Here is a 22,448-nt window from a genome sequence, read left to right on the forward strand (position 1 = left end):
ATTTGTTCTCTGAGGGGGACTTACCAGAAGAAAGTGAGTAATGTGTCTGGTGCTTGGATCAGGGGCTTGGACTGAAAACAGACTTGAGAGTCCCCATAGAGGTGAGCAATTGAAACCATGGATTGTGATGAAATTACAGGGAAGTATGAAGAGGGGAAAAAGAAGGACCAACCACAGAAACCTGGGAAATATGATATATACTTTAGGTGTACTGTTATAGTCTCAAGTGAAAAGTCTTTCAGATATCAGGAAAGAAAGCTGCCTAAATCAGGTGCTAAGAATGAACACTGGAGTCAGGATCCTAGGGGCAGAAGAGGGCAGAGCCTGTGAGCAACGTCCCTTCCAGAAGGCTGCCTTACCTGAGTCTGCTCTAATTTAGTTACACTCCCACCATGTAATTCCTTTCCTTAGAGTTTCAAGTTTCAGGCTAAAACAGACAATTAAAGCTGTGATTATTTCAATGTCTCCACAAGTTTAGTATCTACCGTGGTACTGAAATCTTTTCATCCTTATTCTGGGAAGAAAAGAAGCAGAATGCTAATGTTTAGTACATTGTGAGTGCTCAATAAAGATTTGTCGAACGAATGAATAAGAGACATTTGAACCAGGGAAGAGGACCAATGGCTTTTTCTGACTCCAGTCTGGCTACAAGGAAGAATTTTCTCAATTAATTTTGCTTTGTGCTTACTAAAGGGCAAAGGGGATTTTATTTTATTATTATTGTTTTTTAATCCTCAATCCTTAATTGATTTTAGAGAAAGAGAAACATCAATGTGAGAAACATTGATCAGTTGATTCCCGTATTCTCCCCCAAAGGGGACCAAACTCGAAACCTAGGTATGTGCCCTGACTAGTATTCGAACCTGCAATCTTTTGGTGTATAGGACAACCCTCCAACCAAGTCACCTGGCCAGGGCAAGGGGATTTTAGATAAGAGATGCTTCTGCCTACAGAAATGATTTCTGGTTAAAACATCACTCTTAGGGATCAGGTCAGGGGAGGGATAATTAAATATGGAAAAATACTGTTATATTTATTCTCAAAATGCAGACAGGCAAAAAGAAATGTGTGAAGGCATTAAATAAATAATCATGCTACAGAGTAATATTCATAATTATAAGTAACTGATCAAATGAGTAATTTTAAATAAACCACGCCAAAGGAGGAGTACTAAAAACACTTTAAAAATTACCCCAGAACCCCTGGCTGGTGTGGCTCAGTTGGTTGGAGTGTCGTCCTGCACACCAAAGGGTTTTGGGTTCCATTCCTGGTCAGGGCACATCCACGGTTGTGGGTCCTATCCCTGGATGGGGCACATATGGAGGGCAACCGATGTTTCGCACATCAATATATTTTTTCTCTCTCTCTAAAATCAATAAAAGAAAAAAAATACCCTAGGCAAAAAAATAAGTAAATAAAGATAAGGCTAACAGATGTATTAATGACAACTAATGAGGGTACCAGCCATCTATTAAAACAAATAATTACTCTGAGAACAGATACAATCAATGAACCCTGATGAACATTAACTAGCAAATTAATAACATTGATATATGAAAGATATACAACTGGAGTAAGGAAAGTGAAATAAGCATAGAAAGAGTGCTGCAGAGTAACTTAACATATAAAGTCAGAGTGTGCTAAAATTGCACCTGAAATGTTCAGGTGCTCTCCTGAAGCTACATCACTGCACACAAAGTCTCACAGAAAATGTCTTCTTTATTACCAAGTTGGCACTGTCTCTGATATGTGATGTTTCATTAGGAACAATTTTTTTCTTCTCCCAATTATATTCTCCTAACTTAAGTTTGAGTCATTCTCTCTAATCCAATATATTTAACCAATCACTAAGACCAGCAATTCTGCTTCTCAATATATCTCTACATTACTATCACCCATTGCTCCAATCAGGCTTTCACCATCTTTTGACTCAACTAATCTAATGCTATTACTTCCCAAATGGCCTCCAGTCTTTAGTTTCTTTTCCTTTGGGGCTGATCTAGCTAAAAGGTATATCTGCTGTCTGCTTGAAATACTCAAATGGCTTTGCACTGCCTGGAACACATTCTTCGAGTGTACTTTCACTTTGCATGCTAAATAAACTTCATCTAATGCTAGAGTTATTGGCTCTGGATTCTTTGCTGAACTCAAGAACTGAGGACTGACATTAGAGACCAATGAGTTTGAAAAGCATTTTCTTAGACTATGTCTTCTTGGTCTCCATTAGAGGTTCTCTTTGGCCAACACCTTACAATTCAATGTTCTCTAGAAAAGTACCCTAAGCCCACTAATCTTCTCACCATAAAATAGGATTTCTCAATCTTGGCATGATAGACATTTTGGATCAGACAATTCTGTTACGAGGATTGCCCTGTGCTTAGGAACATCCCTAACTACTAAATGACAGAAGTATCCTCTTACCCAAGTTGTAATAGCCAAAAATGTCTCTAGAAACTGTCAAATAAAATTGCCCTGGTTGAGAACCACTGCCCTAAATACTTTTCCTGGGAATAACACCTAATAATAAGATTTAATTCTACTTATGCTATAAAATTCCACTTATGTGCCAGACACAATTCTAAGCATATGACATGAGTTAAATCATTAAAGTCTTACTACTGGAGGCAAATTCCAGCAGGTCATAATTATGCAAGAAGTTCATCAGAAGGCTGATGGATCTTTGGGCTTCAGCAGGGCTGAAAATCTGCATATTATTACCTGCAGCTGAACAGCTGTAGGCATTTCCCCTAACCTGATAATCTTTTCCTGTTTACCAAACTTTACCTTTGATAAGCCTGCTTGCATTCCTAAAGGGCCAATGTGTTTTCCAGTAAATAAAAAGTCATGGGTCCGGAGATTCGGGGAGCTTAGCACTAGAGCTAAGTTTCCACCTGGCTTTCCCCCATGCCTTCCAAATTTACATTTGATGTCTAGTCTCTATTCATTTATGCGCAGCCCTTCTCCAGATTCCTGAACGCTAGGTGTGACAAGACTGCGGCATCTTACCACTTTATGAAACAAATAAATTAATACCTCCATTTATAGATTAAGAATCTGCAAAACAGAGAAGTGATTCACCCAGGGTCACACAGCAAATCAGTGGTGATGACAACTCCAGTCCTGATTGCTGCCCTGAGCTTCAGATTCCTGTGAATAACTACCTCTGCTGGGCATCCCAGGTAACATTCACTCAAGATGCCCCAAAATTGAACTCAAAAGTCTTCACTCCACAAGGGCAGATATTTCTGTATTTCTTAAGTCAGTTAATGGCACAACTTTTTTTTGTTTTTGGTTAATCCTCACCAGAGGATATTTTTCCACTGATTTTTAGGGAGAGTGGAAGAGAGAGGAAAAGACAGAGAAACACATCCATTGGTTGCCTCCTGCAGGAGCTCTGACCAGGGTGTGGGCCAGGGAGGAGCCTGCAACCAAGGTATGTGCCCTTGACTGGAATCAAACCCGCGACCCTTTGATTTGTAGGCCGATGCTCTATCCACTGAGCCAAACCAGCTAGGCCAATGGCACAACTTTTACTATTAAACTCTCTGTGCCTCAGCGTAACTGGTAGCCTGGACATCATCCTAGATTCTGCTTGGATTCTCTTCTTTTTCCTCAATCTAATCATTGAAGTCCTAAGAATTTTACTTTCTAATTAATCAAGTATGTCTTTTTTTTTCTCTATCACTGTTCCTGCCCTCATTAGGGCCCTAATCTTTCCTCAGTACTATCATAACGAACTCTCATTTGGTATCCTTGTATCTAGCCCTCAAAATTATCTTCTTTATTGCTGCCAAAGTGATTTACCAAAAGTACAAATTTGTCCATGCCACTTTATGGCTTAAAGCTTTTTATTGACTGTTGTTAACTAAGAATAAAGTCAGGTTCCTTAGCATGGCCCTTTGGCCATCAAATACATGACCCTTTCCAAACAGACTCTCATCTTCTGTCACCCCCTGAATCACACTTTACTCTCTAGCTGCTAGAGTCTTTGTCATGATCTGAGCATACTATGCTACTTCATGCCTTTGACCAGTGTCATCTTATGGTTTTGTTCTTTTTTGTTTTGTTAATCCTTACCCGAGGATCTTTTTTCCAATGATTTTTAGAGATAGTGGAAAGGCTGGGGGGGGGGGGGGCGGGGGAGGAGTGAGGGAAAGAGAAATAGAGAGAGAGACACTGATGTGAGACACATAAATGGTTGCCTCCTTGCATGCATGCGACTGGGCATCGAATGTGCAACCTAGGTATTTTTCTTTGACCAGTAAGTGAATCTGAGACCCTTCACTCTAATCACTGAGCACACAAGCCAGGGCCACAATGTTTCTTTTCAACTACTTGACCCAGTAAATATAACTTCACCAGTGTGACTTGCTGTTCGCAGATTTATAGGATGAGTTCCCTTTCCATGCAGGTATCTAAAAATTAGTTACTGCTTGAGAGGTTCAGTGTTCCATTGGCTAGCCAAAGTTGTACTGATCTATCAATCACAGGGCATGACAGCTCAAACAGAAGGCGTGTGTGTGTGTGTGTGTGTGTGCGCGCGCGCGCTACCTAACCACCAGGTCTGTTCTTGGGGTAGGCTTTGCTGTTAGGAACCCAATCCACAGGCTGGCCAATCACCAAGAGTAAGACATGGTGTAATTTAATGAACTGGTCTTATCAGGTACTTGCTTTGGGAATTATTTCAAATGCAAAGAGGATCTGGTAGTTACTAGAAGACACCGAATCTAATAGCATTCAGAGAGAAAAATATCTGTAAAATAGACACAGCAGTGGTGAGTCAGAAGTTACAAGGACACAGATTGGAAAGCTGAAGCCTTGAAGTTCACAAAAGGTATAGAAAGTGAAGAGTAAGGATAAGGGACTCAAGAGCAAATAGGAGAGTGGGGCAGACAAGGAAAAAGTTGTGTGCTACATTAAGGATGTAAAAGTTTAAACTCTCACTCTCCTGTTTCTGCTAATATCCTAAAAGCTGGATTTCCATCTGGAGAGGCCATGATAAACATTTCAGCACCTGAAGTTTTTTGTGAGACCTTTATTCTTTTACTAGTGGCCCAGTGCATGAATTTGTGCACATTGAAAGGAAATTAATTAGAAGAAATATTTTAATATTGCTACTTGCCCTTTTTCTATAATAGAAGTGTCAACCAAATTCATGTTCGACAATGACAGAAGGAAACACATGTGTGTGATTGGCACCAGTGAGAGCTTTATACGTATAGATAAGCTTGCTTAATTAGACCTGCTTTCTGACTTAAACTTATTCCAGTCCAGTGAAGCATCACAACTTCTCTTTCAGATAATTGTCAGCAACACAGCAGTAAATACCAACATGAAGCAGATTATTATTGCAGATCACGCAGGGAGAACAAAGGACAAAATATTTAACTGCAGCCCTGGCCAGGTTGGCTCAGTGGATACAGCGTCAGCCTGTGGATTGAAGGGTCCCAGGTTCGATTCCGGCCAAGGGCACATGCCTGGGTTGCAGGCTTGATCCCCAGTGGGGGACATGCAGGAGGTAGCCAATCAATGATTCTCTCTGATCATTGATGTTTCTAGCTCTCTCATTCTCCCTTCCTCTCCGAAATCAATAAAAAAATATATTTTAAAAAAATATTTAACTGCAGCAGTGTTTGACTATATTCTGCACAGTGAGAAAACCTAAAGTCATTTTTAAGGTCCTGCATTTCTTACTTCTTTTTAGTGGAGTCAAGTTTCTAAGCTTTCTAAGTGTCCTTTTTCCAGCTAATGAAAAGAAAATAGGATTCCACCAAGTCTCCTATTCACCTACTCCAGGACTTCGGTGAGGAGCAAATGAGATGAAGCATGGGAACATGCTTCACAGACATTTATTTACAGTGTAAAATGTTTCCACCTGGCTATAGAGCAAGTCGTGTTTCTGGGCTGAAGAAACTGCAAGGAGGATGGTCACTAGGAAGAGGAAGCCAGGTGTTGCTTGTGATGTCATTACGTGCCCCCAGCCACCGCTTCAGTTTCTGGGCCGCATTTTGCGCCATGTGGGGGGGGGGGGGGGGCGGTCCCAGCAGAGTGGGCTGCGATTTGGTGGGCTGTAGCTCTGGGGTGGTGGTGGGGCCTGGGTCCCATTTGGGTGAAGCTGAGTGTTGCTTTGTGGGCTCTAGGTTGCAGTGCTGTTTCTCTGTAAATGGCCAGGGCATGTCACAGCAGCTCCTACCTTGAGTGTCTGTCCCCTGGTGGTCAGTGTGCGTCACAGACACCGGTGGGACAGGTGGAGGGACATTTAGCATATTAGCCTTTTATATATGTAGATTATATATATAGATAGATAGATAAAAATTGCTACTTGTGTCTCCTCCTCCCACCCCTGTTGCCACCAATTAGGCCAAAAAGAACGGATTTGATTTTTGCAATTAAAAGGGCTAATTAAGAAATAGGAAATGCAAGGAATGGGTAGAGTGAGCCTTCAGCTTGTGCACATGTGCTACTGACAGGTCACTTCTGTCAACTCTTCCAATTCTGTGGGAAGTTCTACATATCCAACAAACTGGTCCTAACTTAAGCACCTGCAGCTTTCACATCCATCCTTCCCACGCAGAAACACACCACTAACCATGCTCCCTGAGCACAAACCGCGGTATCCGCTCGGGGGCAAACGTCACAAGATCTATCTTCACAGACACAATGCAGGGCAAGTCCCCGCGAGGTTCCAGGGGGCCCGCTCGCAGCAGGGGAACCCTCATCAGCGGCAGAGCCTTGCCGTCATGGTTCCGAGGTGCCGGCGCGGGACGGAGGCTCCCCGAGCCCGACATTCCCCGGGAGCCCACCCGGACCTCCCGGCCCCCGCCGCCCGTCGGGTCACCTGTAATTGTAGGCGCTGAATTGCTTGCTCTCTCTCAGCATCGCTCGGTACAGATCTAACACTCGTGCGCGGCTGGAGGCTGCCATTTTGGAAAGAAAAAAATAAGTGGGTCCTCTTCGCAGAGGTCCCGAGTTTAACCCAATCGCAAAATGTCAGCCTATGCAAAACCACGCACGATCTCAAATACAGTGTGGTTTGGTTACGCCGGCCGGCCGGGCCTCTGCCCGGGCGAGTAGCACCGCCGCCTCGGGCCGCAGCGGACCGAGCCCCGCGTAGCTAGGAACTCCGGAGGCGGGCGCAGGCGGGCTTCGGGCAGCTAAGGGGGTGGCGCCCTCGGGGAAGGCGTTCCTGCTCGCCGGCCCCACCTGGAAGGCTCCTGCTTGTAGCGACGCTGGGAGCGGGCTGAGGGGCGGGGGGAGCAGAAGGGGCGGCCTAGGAGTCAGAGCTAGGGCCTGGGGTGGAACCTGGGGGGCCGCTTGTGCACCGAGCCACGCTCCTCGGGACGGAGGTCGGCGCTCGAGTACGGAGGGCGTGCAGAGGGTCAAAGAAAGCCTTCTCGAGCCGCGGGGGGTCATGGAGAGGACACTGACTTGGGGTCAGGAAGGGGATAAAATGTTTCGCTGTGAAGTGCCGGGTGGCACCTTCGCCGGACATCAGGCCGCGTTGCCCGGGTAACCGAGCGCGTGCCTTGCGGACGCTCCGCCTCCGGCGCGGACGCCCCGCCCCTCCCGCTGGGGCTGCCCTCGGCCCTGCCTGAGAGGCCGTGCGGGATTCCCAGGGTCTTTGGTCCTGTCGCGCTCTCCCCGTGGGCTCGGAGTGCGGGCCACTCGCTGCAGGCCGGGACGATGGCGTGGCGGGCGCGGAGGCGACAGGTCCGGGGTTCCCTGGCGCTCCGGCTCCGCTCAGGGCTACCTACTAAGGGGCCTCCCGCGCAAGGCCCGCCTTTTTGTCAAAATGGCAGCGCCCAGCGTCCTCCCACGGGAGCTGTGAGAGGGGTGTGAGAGCCTTCCCCACGAGAGTAAGCGGGCCCACGGCGCTCCAGACTTTAAACACCCAGGTCTGCGTCTCCCGGCGAGCGGTGGGTGAGTGCCGGTCTCGCTGCCGCGTGGGGTGCTCCGTGGGCAGTGTGGCAGGGGGTTACCTGACCCTGGATTTCCCCCCTTTATGGGGTACGGGTTGAGCTCCCCGGGTTTTGCTTTTGAGTCGTGAGTCCCGTAGAGTTTTGTCGTCTAACGGATGTGTGTAAAGGTCGGGTTGGTTGGGCTGTAGGCGTGGGGGATTAATCTGGGAAGGAACTTGAATGGTCCAAAACTCTGTTGCTGAGCAAGTTCTGTTCTCTCGGGGCCCATTTCGGAAGACGCCAACTTTTCTGAACTGCCATGTGACAGTGGTGCGTGAAGTTGGTCGTTCTGGTCCTTGAAGGTGGACTTGGCGCAGGGAGGCGTGATCTGGTTCTTGTCAACTGTGTTTGCAAAGCACTTGTCTTTGCAATCTTCCGTTATGTAATAAACGTTAAGAAGCAGTTTTCTGCCCCCCAATACAGTGAAGACTACCCCTGGGTACGTAAAAAAAAAAAAAGGTTGGCATTAACATCCCCCCCCCCCCCCGAGTTAGTGGGAGAGGGCGATCCCAACCTCGATCCTTGTCTTCTCATATAAATAGTTTATACGAGAGACCTTGACTGCATTCTGAATAGCCAATGTATCAAAGCAATTGAAGCATGCACCTTTATTAAAGAAGCAAAGCAAGCAAATCTCTACATCTGGCTTATGAAGCGCAGAGGGGCTCTCAGCTAATGTGAAGAGCAAGTTAGGTGGGGGCGGGGGGTCAGAGGTGTTATACCAGGTGTACCCGTTAATAATGCGGATTTTGTAATTAAGGAAAACACGATAATTTCAAGAAAAACATCAAAAGTGCTTTATTCAAAGTAATGTCCATCGCTAGCTACACATTTTCCCCGTCTTTAAAGTAATTTGTGGATACCGTCCCAATAGAACTTTCCTTGTTTTGAGGCAAACCATTCAGAGACCCAATTTTTCACTTCTTTGTAGGTTTTGAAGTGCTGCTCAGAAAGTGTGTGTGCCATTGATCAGAACAAGTAGTAATCTGAAGGAGCAAGATCTGGTGAATACAGTGGGTGGGTTAATACTTCCCAGGCAAGATCTTTTAACGTGTCTTTAACTGGTTTTGAAGTGTGTGGTGGTGCTATCTTGAAGCAAAATTACTTTGCTGTGTCTTCTGGCCCATTCTGGTCGTTTTCTCAATCAAAGCGTGGTTCAAATTGATTGTTGTTGGTAGTGATCAGTATTAATGGTCTCACCTGGGTTTAGAAGCTCATAATACACCATACCTTCCTGATCCCACCAAATGCAGAGCATTGTCTTCTTTCCGAAGCGATTTGGCCTTGCAGTCGATGTTGATGGTTGACCTGGATCAACCCATGATTTTGTGCGTTTGGGATTCTCAGAATAAATCCACTTTTCATTGCCAGTCACAATTCGATGCAAAAGAGACTTTCATGCCGTTGAAGCAAGCATTTTAACTGATGACTTTTTGGTTTTCCATTTGTCTTTTGTTCAGTTGATGTGGCACCCATTTTCCTTCCTTTAAAATCTTTCCCATTGCTTGTAAATGATCGGAAATTGTTTGCTGAGCAATGTTTAATCTTCTGCAAGTTGTTTTTGAGATTGACACGCATCTTCATCCAATAATGCTTGTAATTGTTGGTCTTCAAACTTTTTCGGTTGACCTGGACGTTCTTTGTCTTTCACATCGAAATCACCACTTTTAAAGCATTTAACCCAGCATTCACAGTATCTTGAGATGGAGCATGTTCACCATAAGCTACCCGAAGTATACGATAACTTTTTCTTCAAAATAAAGTAATGAATTAAAATTTCCCGCTAATGCTCTTTTTTTGGGCACGAAATTCAACATTTTTAAGCGTAAAAATAGCTATGATATTAACACCTTCAGCAAATTTGACATATGAAGTTTTGAAGCTTGCTGTCAATACAACAAAATAGCAAACATATCAAATCGCATATATATCAACGTATGTGTAACTCCATCTATTGAAAAAAATCCGCATTATTAACTGGTACACCTAGTATACCCTCCTGTCTATAGGTCTCAAAATTCCTCTGATGAATTTCTTGATATATATTAATTCTCAAGGTCCCTTTTTACTTTGTCGTGGCCTTCCCAGAATTCATGAGAAGCACCTGGCAACTTTATCTTGCTAAGCCTTGAGACTGTTGTCATCTCTGCTTAGGGAGTAAAACTTCCCGTTTTCCTTTCCCCTACCTCCCCCCCCCCCCCCCCCACTTTCCTTTCTGCATTTCTCTCCTTAGGGTGGTTTTTAACCATTTACTCTCAAGTGTCCTTGGTTGGGGAAGATAATGGCTTGTGACAAGCTGGCTGCAAATTGCCCACACTGTTTGGCCTTGTTTTAACTTTCCTGTCTCAGTTTCCCTATTCCTCCTGCCCTGGAATCTTGTAACAAAATGACGCTTAGTTTATGTCAATACATCCTTGTATTTTCAGGAACTTTAAGGGCAAGAGAAACTTCTCTGACCTTACCACATTTACCACATATACTTGTTATATTACTCGTTAGAATGCAGTGGTATTTTTTAAAAAAGCATGGAAGAGAAAATACTTGTATTGAAATCCCTTTAAGCTTGCTATTTCGATTTTTAAGGGTCTCATACATCAGTGAATCTCAAAATAGGATTTTTTTACAGGTAGTTGAACTTCTGTCACACTTGCAGGTTGATCAGGTCATTGGGCAAGTCTTTCCTTAGGTTTTGTTGAAAGGGCTTTTAATATTTTGAGTTTATACATTGGCATTACTTAAAGAATTTAAGACTAAGGGAATTGCAAATTACTGTATTATAGCATAAGATCCAGAGCAGTTTTCTCTTAATATGATACAGTGTTGAATGCTGATGATATTAAATACTATGCAACACCTGGGAAAATGGCAACGTTATTGCAAGTTAAAAATAGAAAGCTATCAAAGTTCGAAGAAAAAACTTGAAAATTATTTTGCCTTGTTTGAAAACAGTGGGGATTGCATCATTTTATTATATTTTGCTTTCACCTAGAAAATGATGTTGGAATAATTATTGTGTACAATTTTTTATGTGTAATTATCAAGTCAGTCAGTTCTTAGCATGCACAATTAATGTATATAAATGACTTTAATTTTGTTGTATTCAAATAAAAACTTTCAAAAAAATACATAAAGTTTACTTTGTTTGGTTAGCCTGTTCACCTCTTGGTACAAGGTTAGGAATGTGATAGCTTCCCAGTTGATTGTAAGCTAAGTCCTCCATATATTACATACCATTGCCTTGAAAGACTAATAAAAATAATCACATTCTAAAGCCAAATCTCTCCTTTTATACATCTTCATTGCAGAATAGCTCTTTTTGGAGATTGTATGTGGAATTGGGCCAGAAGCGGCATGGAACTTACATATGTCTTTTAATACACATTTATTGTGTGCTGAGTATTCTTTTGGGTAATGATCCATTTACTACCATTTAGGCCCCCAAAATGTAAATATTTTCTTAATATTCACCTATCCTTAGTTATGAAATATCTGTAGTTCTTTACCTACCTATGTAAAACGATATATTGACTTGTGTTAAAATTAGTATTACTAATGAGCATTTAATGGTTTTATTTTATTTTTTAAATATATTTTTATTGATTTCAGAGAGGAAGGAAAGGGGTGGGGAGAGCGAGAGAAGCATCAATGATGAGAGAATCATTGATCACCTGCCTCTTGCACGACCCCTACTGGGGATTGAGCCCGCAACCTGGGCATGTGCCCTTGACTGGAATCAAACACGGGACCTTTCAGTCCACAGGTCAACACTCTATCCACTGAGCCAAACCAGCTAGGGCATTTAATGCTTTTTGAAGAGAAATTTCTCCAACCATAATAAGCAATGTAAATTTAACAGCAATTTACGGTCTTTAGGCTTAAATATTAAAATCATATGTAAAGAAAATCTTGTATACATCAGCAACTTGTGATATTATGATTTAGAAATGATCATGGATCCAAGTCTTTATTATACATAATCGTCATTTGATTTTTTTAAAAATATATTTTATTGATGTTTTACAGAGAGGAAGGGAGAGGGATAGAGAGTTAGAAACATCGATGAGAGAGAAACATCGATCAGCTGCCTCCTGCACACTCTGTACTGGGGATCTGCCCGCAACCAAGGTACATGCCCTTGACTGGAATCGAACCTGGGACTCTCGAGTCCATAGGCCGACGCTCTATCCACTGAGCCAAACCGATCAGGGCGCATTTGATTTTATTAGGCTTTTCATTCTAGTAGAATAGAAGCTGGAAGAGACCTTGAACATCAGCTCACTCATTTTTTACAGATGAACAAACTGAAGTCCTTTTCTCATTCATTTATTCATTCATTCAACATTTCTTGAACACTCCCTAAGTGGCATACATTATACAAGATGATGGAGTTACAATAATGGGAATCTTCTTCTCCTCCAAGAAACCAATAGGGATAAGCAGAGTAATTATTTTTGACAGATGCTTTCATTGGGTAATATTGTCAAGTGTTAGGGGAGTATAAATAAGGGACATTAAACTAGGACTTTGACTTAAGGGAAGGATTTCCATCATAGAAGGTATTTTCACAATGAGTTTTAAGACCCAGATGAATAATGTACATTACAGATTATAGTGTACATTCAAAACATGGGCGCATAAGGGAGCATGATCTATTCAGGGAACTTTAAGCAGTTGGACTTGTGGGGAGACCACAGACATGATTAGCCCTGTACATATTTCATTTTAATAACTAGAGGCCGGGTGCACGAATTCATGCATAGGTGGGGTCCGGGGACGTGGGATGTTGGCCAGCTGGCCCCGCCCCCCATCATGTCGATTGGTCGGCCGCAGTACCTGTCATAGCGACTTGTGGTTCTGGTTCTGATCTCTGATCGTTCTGGTCGCTTGGCTTAATATACATATAGACTAGGGGCCCGGTGCACGAAATTCGTGCACTGGGTGTGTGTGTGTGGCGGGGGGGGAGTGTCCCTCAGCCCAGCCTGCCCCCTCTCACATACTGGGAGCCCTCAGGCGTTGACCCCCATCACCCTCCAATCGCAGGATCGGCCCCTTGCCCAGGCCTGACGCCTCCGCCAAAGGTGTCAGGCTTGGACAGGGGACTCCCATCTCCCCCCGATCACTGGCTCTGGCCCCCGCCCAGGCCTGAGGCCTCTGGCCCAGGAATCATGCCTGGGCAAGGGACCCCCATCTCCCTCTGATCGCTTGCTCCACCCCCCGCCCAAGCCTGACGCCTCTGACCCAGGCTTCAGGCCTGGGCAAGGGGACCATCATATCCCCCCAATCCCCGGCTCAGCCCCCGCCCAGGCCTGATGCCTCGGCCAGAGGAGTTGACCCTCATCACCCTCTGATCACCAATCACCAGATCGGCTCCTTGACCAGGCCTGAGGCCTCTGGCAGAGGTGTCAGGCCTGGGCAGGGGACCCCCAGCTCCCCGTGGTTGCAGGCTCCGCCCCTGCCCAGGCCTAACGCCTCTGGCCTAGGCGTCCGGCCCGGGCAGTTGGGACTCGCAGCTGCAGCAGCCCCGTGATCGTGGGCTCCGCTTTAGGCCCAGGCAAGGGACCCCTAGCTCCTGGGACTGCCAGCTTCGACCATACCCAGCTCCCATCGCTGGCTCCACCCCTACTTCCTGCTATCACTGGCCAGGGCGGAAAAGGCGCCTGATTCTCCGATCATGGCTGGGGGGCAGGGCAAAGGCGGCCCCAGGGCCGCCTTTGCCCTGCCCCCCAGCTCTTAGCTCCCCCCTGGGTTTCCGATCACTGTCAGTGGCAGGGGGCTCCTTCCTGCTTTCCCTTTCGCCTCCCTGCATTGTGCCTACATATGCAAATTAACCGCCATCTTGTTGGCAGTTAACTGCCAATCTTAGTTGGCAGTTAATTTGCATATAGCCCTGATTAGCCAATGAAAAGGGTATCGTCGTACGCCAATTACCATTTTTCTCTTTTATTAGATAGGATGTTTCCTCTATTTTGGGGATGTGTCATTTCTTATACATTGACTAGTTCACATAAGCCAAGTAGAACTTAATACTGAAATATAGATTAGCTTTTTAGGTCTTGGTAGGCTTTTGTTTCAAACCATATTTTTGATTCATATATTCAAGGAGTACTGAAATTCTGTTTCTTTACCTTCACATTCAGTAGATAGTTGACCAGTCTGGTGGTTCAAGTCACTGTTCTTGTGGATTCTTGAGGATATAAATCAAATACTCCTCCTGTTTTCCAGGAGTTTATAGTTTAAATACAATTTTTATGTAATTAAAATGTGGGATAGTACAAAGTTCTGCAAGGGAAATACTGGTGGAGAGCCTGTGGAGGTAATTTCTTTGGCCGATTCCTGGGCCACACCTCAGACCAACAAAGCATGGCTAAGATTCAGGCTTCAGGAAAATTTATTTTTTCAAGTCTCCAGGGGATTGAAGGAAGCCAGGATAGAGTAACATTGATCTGTGGGAATTAGGGGGCTTTATGGGAGAGGTAGTTTTGATAGTGGCCTTGAGAAGGTTAGGCTTGAGCTGAGCCTTGAAGGGAATTGTAGGATTTGGATGTGGGGGTGTGTTGGTAAGATGGCTACTTGCAGGAAGGTTTACCCTTGGAAAGGGTAAAGGGGAGAGGGCCTAAGTAAGATCTAGGGAAAACATAATCTTGGCCTAGGGCTGTGGTCGGCAAACTGTGGCTCTTTGGCCCCTTGAGTGTGGCTCTTCTAAGCCTTAGGAGTACCCTAATTAAGTTAATAACAATGTACCTACCTATATAGTTTAAGTTTAAAAAATTTGGCTCTCAAAAGAAATTTCAATCGTTGTACTGTTGATATTTGGCTCTGTTGACTAATGAGTTTGCCGACCACTGGCCTAGGGAACATGGAGGGCCTTAACTAGAGCAGGAGAATACGGGAGGGTGAATTTGGGAGATACAGTTGGTAGACACCAGCTGAGGCCTTATATGGTCTTAGTTAATCCTTTGGAGACCTGATGGGAAAGCTGTTACCTTCATTTAAGGGACAGGAAACTGAGATATTATGTTATTTAGCCAGAGTTATACAGCTAGGAAGCAATGGGGGTAGGCATTAGCCTAGAAGGTGATCTGTTTAGCTATGCTACACTTACACAGAGGGTCTTCAGTGCCAGCTTCAGGAATCTAGTTTATTATATTTTATTGACTAGCAGGTAAATTTTAGTCACATTAGAATTTTAATTTAGTTGTGTTATAATTTATTTAAAGCTAACTGGTTTGTATAGGAACTATTATAAATATTCAGAGAATTTCAAATGTTGATTTTTATGCAAGCTTGTTAGTCTTTTAAGGTAAATTTACATTTTTTCTATTAACATATCTTTGAAAAGACTCAGTGCCTTTTAAAAAACTGTTGACAGTATTATAGATGTCCCCCATTTTCTCCATTTTTGTCCCTCTGCACCCAACCTCCACCCCTCCCTGACCTCCCCCATAGCATTGTCTTTGTCCATGGGTTGTGCATCTATGCATATATGTTCTTTAGTTATTCTCTTCCTGTCCTTTCTTCATTCCCCTCCCCCAATCCCTTTAGGTCTGTTATTCTGTTCCATGCATTTATATCTCTGGACCTATTTTGTTCATCAGTTTATTTTGTTCATTAGATTCCACATATAAGTGAGACCATGTGATATTTGTCTTTCTCTAATTGACTTACTTTGTTTAGCATAATAGCTCCACGTTCATCCAGTCTGTCGCAAAAAATAAGATTTCCCTCTTTATTTTTTAAAAATATTTTTATTGATTTCAGAGAAAGAAAGGGAGAGGGAGAGATTAGAAACATCATGATGAGAAAGAATCAAATCCCACTGGGGATTGAGCCTGGAAACCGGGCACGTGCTCTGACCAGGAATCGAACTGTGACCTCCTGGTTCATAGGTCGACGCTCAACCACTGTGTCACGCTGGCCGGGAAAGATTTCCTTCTTTTTTACCGCTGCAAAGTATTTCACTGTGTAAATGTACCACAGCTTTTTTATCCACTTACCTACTGATGGACACTTGAACTGTTTATACATCTTAACCTCTTGTTAATAATGCTGCTGTGAACATAAAGTGCATGTATTCTTTCTGATTGGTGTTTTGGGATTCTTAGGATATAGTCCCAGAAGTGGGATCACTGGGTCAAACAGCAGTTCTATTTTTAGTTTTTTTGAGGAAACTCCACACTATTTTACATAGTGGCTGCACCAATCCGTATTCCCACCAGCAGTATACTAGGGCTCCCTTTTCTCCACATCCTCAACAACACTTGTTTGTTGTTTTATTGATGGTAGCCATTCTGGCAGGTGTGAGGTGGTACCTCATTGTGGTTTTAATTTGCATCTCTCTGGTGACTAGTGACATTGAGCATTTTTTCACATGTCTTTTGGCCGTCTGTATGTCCTCTTGGGAGAAATGTCTATTCAGGCCCTTTGCCTTATTTTTAAATTGGATTGCTTGTCTTCCTGGTGTTGAGTTGTATGAGTTCTTTCTATATATTGGAAATTAAGCCCTTATCAGATGTATCATTGGAGAATATGTTTTCCCATACAGTAGGTTCCTTTTTAATTTTTTTGATGTTTTCTTTTGCTGTGCAGAGCATTTTAGTTTGATACAGTCCCATTTGTTTATTTTTTCCCCTTTGTTTCTCTTGCCCTAGGCAATGTATTTGTGAAAATACTGCTATATGAAATGTCTGAGCTTTTACTGCCTATGCTTTCTAGGATTTTTATGGTTTCACAACTTACACTTAAGTCTTTATTCATTTTGAGTTTATTCTTGTGTATGGTATAAGTTGGTGGTCTAGTTTCATATTTTTTGCATGTACCTGTCCAATTTTCCTAACACCATTTAGTGAGGATACTATCTTTACACCACTGTATGCTCTTGCCTACTTTGTCAAATATTAATTGACCATATTGGCCTGGGTCACTTCTGGGGCCTCTGTTCTGTTTCTTTGGTCTGCTGGTCTGTTCTTGTGCCAGTACCAGGCTGTTTTGATTACAATGGCATTGTAGTAGTGTAGGTTGATATCCGGTATTGTGGTCCTGCCAAATTTGTTCTTCTTTCTCAAGATTGCTGGGACTATTTGGGGTCTTTTTTGGTCCCATATAAATTTTTGGAATATTGTTCTAGATCTGTGAAATATGCTGTTGGTATTTTAATTGGGATCGCACTGAATCTTTATCGTAATATGGACATTTTAATGATGTTAATTCTTCCAGTCCATGAACATGGTATATGCTCGTATCTTCCTCTGTTTCCTTTTTCTTTGTCCTTTAGTTTTCAGAGTACAGGTCTTTTATCTCCTTAAATTTATTCCCAGGTATCTTATTTTTGTTGTTGTTGCAATAGTAAATAGGATTGTTTTGTCAGTTTCTCTTTCTGAGGTTTCATTATTGGTGTATAAAGGTGCCATCTATTTCTGGATGTTAATTTTGTATCCTGCTATTTTGCTGAATTTACTTATTAAATCTAGCAATTTTTTTGGTGGAGTCTTTAGGGTTTTCTTTGTACAATATAATGTCTTCTGTGAATAATGACAGCTTTACTTCCTCCTTTCCAATTTGGATGCCTTTTATTTTTTCTTCTTGTCTGAACACTGTGGCTAGGACTTCCAGTACTATGTTGAATATGAGTGGTGAAAGTGGACCTTCCTGTTTTATTCCTGTCCTTAAGGGAAATACTTTTTCATTTTTGCCCATTGAGTATGATGTTGGATGTAGGTTTGTTATATATGGCCTCATTATGTTGATGTATGATCCCTCTATTCCCATGTTGCTGAGAGTATTTATCATAATTGGGTGCCTGATTTTGTCGAATGCTGTTCTGTCTATTGATATTATGTGATTGTTTTTTATAAAGTAAGGTTTGATAATTTTCTTTTTTTAAAGTATATTTGCATTGTTTTTATTGATTTTTTTACAGAGAAGAAGAGAGAGGAATAGAGGGTTAGAAACATCGATGAGAGAGAAACATCGATCAGTTGCCTCCTGCACACCCCTGACTGGGGATGTGCCCACAACCAAGGTACATGCCCTTGACCAGAATTGAACCTGGGACCCTTCCGTCCTCAGGCTGATGCTCTATCCACTGAGCCAAACCAGTCAGGGCTGATTATGTGATTTTTATCCTTCATTTTGTTTATGTGGTGTATCACATTTATTGACTTGTGGCTATTGAACTGTATTTGCATCTCCAGAATAAATGCCACTTAGTCTTGGTGTATGATCTTTTTAATGTATTGTTGGATCTAATTTGCTAATATTTCATTCAGGATTTTAGCATCTATATTCATCAAGGTTATTGTCCTATAATTTTCTTTTTTTGTAGTGTTGTTATCTGGCTTTGGAATTAGGATAATGCTGGCCTCATAAAAAGAGTTTGGGAATCTTCCCTCCTCTTGAATTTTTTGGAATAGTTTGAGGAGGATAGGTTTTAATTCTTATTTGAATGTTTGGTAAAATTCACCTGTGAAGTCATCGGTCCAGAGCTTTTGTTTGCTGGAAGTATTTGATTACTACTTAAATTTCATTAGTTGTTATTGGCCTACTCAGGTTTTTTTATTCTTTCTGATTAAGTTTGGCAGATTGTATGATTCTAGGAATTTGTCCATTTTGCCCATATTGGCCAGTTTTTTGGCATATAGATGTTCATTGTATTTTCTTATAATCCTTTGTATTTTTGTGATGTCAATTAATTCACCTCTTTCATTTCTGATTTTATTTAGTTGGTTCCTCTTTCTTTGTTTCTTGATAAGCATGGCTAAAGGTTCATCAGTCTTACTTATCTTTTCAAAGAACCAGCTCTTTGCTTCATTGATCTTTCATATTGTTTGTTAAGTCTATATGTCATTTATTTCTGCTCTGATCTTTATTATTTCCTTCCTTCTATTTACTCTGGGCTTTTCTTTTTGTTCTCTTTCTAATTTTTTTAGTTGTAGGGTTAGATTGTTTATTTGAGCTCTTAACATAGGCTTCTAATGCTATGAACTTCCCTCTCAGGACTGCTTTCACTGTGTCTCATTGATTTTGGGTTGTTGTGTGTTCATTTTCATTTGTGTCCAGGAAGTTTTTGATTTCTGCCTTGATCTCATTGATAATCCATTCATCTACACTAAGAAAAGAGAAACATGGTAATTGGCGTACGACCGCTACCCTTTTCATTGGCTAATCAGCGAGATATGCAAATTAACTGTCAGCCAAGATGGCGGCCGGCAGCCAGGCAGCTTGAAACTAACATGAGGCTTGCTTGCCTCAGTGACGGAGGAAACCAACGTTCCCCGCCTGCGGCTGCAGGCCTCTGAACGGGCAGTTTAAGAAACTCTGTAACAAATACCATGGGACTTCAGCCAGCAGATTCGCAACATTGTAAGCAAAGGCCAGAAACCTACTTTCAGCCGCGGAGGCCTAAGAGCTGGAGCCAAGCTTCAGAGCTAAAGCTGGCCCAGAATAAATAAAAAAAAAAGAAAAAAAGGAGCAGTTGGGAGCTTCAGTCACCCCCAGCCTGAAAACAGCCCTCAGCCCCTCACCCAGACTGGCCAGGCACCCCGGTGGGGACCCCCACCCTGATCCAGGACACCCTTCAGGGCAAACCAGCCAGCCCCACCCATGCACCAGGCCTCTACCCTATATAGTAAAAGGGTAATATGCCTCCCAGCACTGGGATCAGCGGAGCCATGAGGCCTCCTGGCACCAGGATAAACGTGACAGGGGGCAGCGCCCAAACCCCCTGATCGCCCTGCGGCTCTGTGTGTGACAGGGGGCAGGGCCACAACCTCCCTATCCACCCTGCTCTGTTCGTGACAGGGGAAGGAGCCCCAACCCCCTGATCAGCCCTGCTCTGTGCCTGATAGGGGGGAGCTCCCCAACCCCCCCGCCCCCCACAGGCCCTGCTCTGTGTGTGACGGGGTAGAGCCATAACCTCCCCATCGGCCCTGCCCTGAGTGTGAGAGTGACGGCGCCCCAACCCCCTGATTGGCCCTGCTCTGTGGGTGGTAGAGGGCGGAGCCCCAACCCCCTGATTGGCCCTGCTCTGTGTGTGATGGGGGCAGCGCCCCAACCCCCTGATTGGCCCTGCTCTGTGCATGACAGGGTACAGAGCCCCAACCCCCCTGATGGGCCCTGCTCTGTGAGTGACAGGGGGCAGTGCCCCAACCCCCTGATTGGCCCTGCTCTGTGCGTGACCGAGGGTGGCGCCGCAACCTCCCCATCGACCCTGCCTTGAGTGTGACGGGGATCGGTGCCCCAACCCCCCAATCGGCCCTACCCTAATCGTAACTGAGGGTGGCATCACAACCTCCCAATCTCCCTGCTCTGTGCATGACGGGGGGTGGCGCCCCAACTCTCCAATCGGCCCTGCTCTGAGCCCGACCAGGGGCTGCACCTAGGGATTGGGCCTTCCCTCTGCCACCCGGGAGCAGGCCTAAGCCAGCAGGTCATTATCTCCCGAGCGGTCCCAGACTGTGAGAGGGCACAGGCCGGGCTGAGGGACCCCCTCTCCCCCCCGAGTGCACAAATTTTTGTGCACCGGCCTCTAGTCCTATTTAATAAAAGAGAAAAATGGTAATTGGCGTACGACGATACCCTTTTCATTGGCTAATCAGGGCTATATGCAAATTAACTGCCAACTAAGATTGGCAGTTAACTGCCAACATAGGCGCAATGCTGGGAGGCGAAAGGGGAAGGAGGGAAGAAGCTGCCTGCCGCTGACTGCAATCGGAAACCCAGGCGGCAGCCAAGAGCCAGAGAACCGAGCTGCCTTTGCTCGGAGAAGCCAGGCCTCCTTTGCCGGCTTCTGTGATAAGAGAACCTGGCCGCCTTTGCCGGCCCTGGGCCAGTAATGGGAGAAGCTGGGTGGGGCAGGGAAGAGGTGGATGTCTGCCTGGCTTCTCAGATCACTGATCACCAGTGATGGGAGAACACCCAGAGGCGGGGCCAGAGGCCAGGCTGCATAGCTGCCTGGGGACACCATCTGGACCCCAGGGGCTACGCAGCCAGGCCCCAGAAGGAGACCCAGAAGGTGACCCAGGCGCTGGGGCTGCGTTGCCGCTGGGGCACGCGATCCGGTCCCCTGGGGGCGACGCAGCCAGGCCCCAGAAGGAGACCCAGGGCCCGGGGCTGAGTTGCAGCTGTGGTACGCAATCCAGTGCCTAGGCTGAGGAGACCCAGAAGGAGACCCAGGCGCCGGGGCTGTTTTTGCCGCTGGGGCACGCAATCCAGTGCCCAGGCTGAGGAGACCCAGGGCCCGGGGCTGCGTCGCAGCTGGGGCACGCGATCCAGTACCTGGGCTGAGGAGACCCAGAAGGAGACCCAGGGGCCTCACAAGAGGAGAGTCTCCATGGTCAGATGGCGTGGTGCCGGGACAGGAATAAAGACCCGAGGTGACTCAGATGCCTGGCCACAGGGTTAGACCAGCCAGCAGGGCCTTTCAGTTGGGACTGGGGTGGGGGTGGGGCGAGGGAGGCAAGCCGGAAATAGAGAACTACAACTCCCAGGAGGCTTAGCGGCCAGGGCCTGGGTGCCTGGCTGTGAAATCGGATGGGCTGTAGTTTCGCAAGCCACTTTAAACTAGAGGCTTGCAAGGTTGGAAGTTCTGCGTCGGGAGCCAGGGAGAAATGGAGCTGGAGCAGAGAGAAGGGTCCATGGCAGCTGTGGGCTTTGAGGAGTTCTCAGCACCTCCCGGCTGGGAGCTGGCGCTGCCTCCGCTGAAGGTGGTCACATCCTGGAGAGCGAGCTTGAGACCGAAGTGGAGTTCGTGTCTGGGGGTCTGGGCAGCTCCAGCCTCCAGGAGCGAGACGAAGAGAGGAGGCAGCCTGAGGCCAGCAAGGGCGGCGCCAACAGGAACTCAATCGCAGGAAGTACCAGGCGCTGGATCGGCGCCGCAGGGAGATTGAGCAGGCGAAGGAGCGGGTCCTGAACAGGCTCCATCAGATGATATAGAGGATAACATGGAGACTCCAGCAGGAGCGGAGGTTCCTCGTGAAGGTGCTGGACTCCTACGGTGACAACTACCGGGCCAGCCAGTTCACCATCTTACTGGAGGACGAGGGCAGCCAGGGCAGAGACGCCCCCAACCCAGGCAACGCTGAGAACGAGCCTCCAGAGAAAGAGGGTCTGTCCCCGCCCAGGAGGACGCCAGTGCCCACAGAAGCCAGCAGCCCGGCCCCTGGCGAGGGGCCCAGCAGTTGGAAGAGGCGGCGAGTGCCATAGGAAGGGCACTGGGCAGGAGTCCCGCTGACTCCGGAGCTGGCCCCCATGCAGATAAAGGTGGAGGAAGACTTTGGCTTCTAAGCCGTCGAGGCTCTGGACTTAAGTTGGGTTTCTCGGGGGCCAGACATTATAGAGGCATGTTTATAGGATCAAATAGTATAAATATAGATGTAACAGGACAATAAAAAGAGAACCTGGCTATGATGATAACCTGAATGCTGCCTCTGTGTCATTCCTTCTTTGGGAACCCCTGGACCTGCTGGGGCTGGGCCCCAACATTCCTCTTCTTAT

General features: G+C 45.3%; 2 protein-coding genes across 13 annotated transcripts in view; one reads left to right on the forward strand and one right to left on the reverse strand.

The window, feature by feature from the left end:
- The window catches only part of LYRM4 (LYR motif containing 4), a 144,701-nt gene extending 137,257 nt beyond the window's left edge, over positions 1–7,444 (reverse strand). Inside the window, exon 1 of one of the 5 annotated variants that reach the window (XM_059688524.1) lies at positions 6,839–7,155. In XM_059688524.1, coding sequence (XP_059544507.1) covers positions 6,839–6,924 — 86 coding nt within the window. In that variant the 5' untranslated portion in view covers positions 6,925–7,155. Of the gene's footprint in view, positions 1–6,838 lie in introns of all 5 variants that reach the window. The other 4 variants (XM_059688523.1, XM_059688528.1, XM_059688525.1 and 1 more) reach the window with 4 other exon arrangements.
- A 305-nt stretch (positions 7,445–7,749) lies between these two features.
- FARS2 (phenylalanyl-tRNA synthetase 2, mitochondrial) overlaps positions 7,750–22,448 on the forward strand; it is a 591,973-nt gene continuing 577,274 nt past the window's right edge. For 3 of the 8 annotated variants that reach the window (XM_059688516.1, XM_059688517.1, XM_059688518.1), the window contains exons 1-2: positions 7,756–7,920; positions 8,890–8,975. The gene's annotated coding sequence lies outside the window, so the exon portion shown is untranslated. Of the gene's footprint in view, positions 7,921–8,889; positions 8,976–22,448 lie in introns of all 8 variants that reach the window. The other 5 variants (XM_059688521.1, XM_059688519.1, XM_059688520.1 and 2 more) reach the window with 5 other exon arrangements.

The sequence above is a fragment of the Myotis daubentonii genome, chromosome 3 (genome assembly GCF_963259705.1).
Source record: "Myotis daubentonii chromosome 3, mMyoDau2.1, whole genome shotgun sequence".
Classification (NCBI taxonomy): domain Eukaryota; kingdom Metazoa; phylum Chordata; class Mammalia; order Chiroptera; family Vespertilionidae; genus Myotis; species Myotis daubentonii.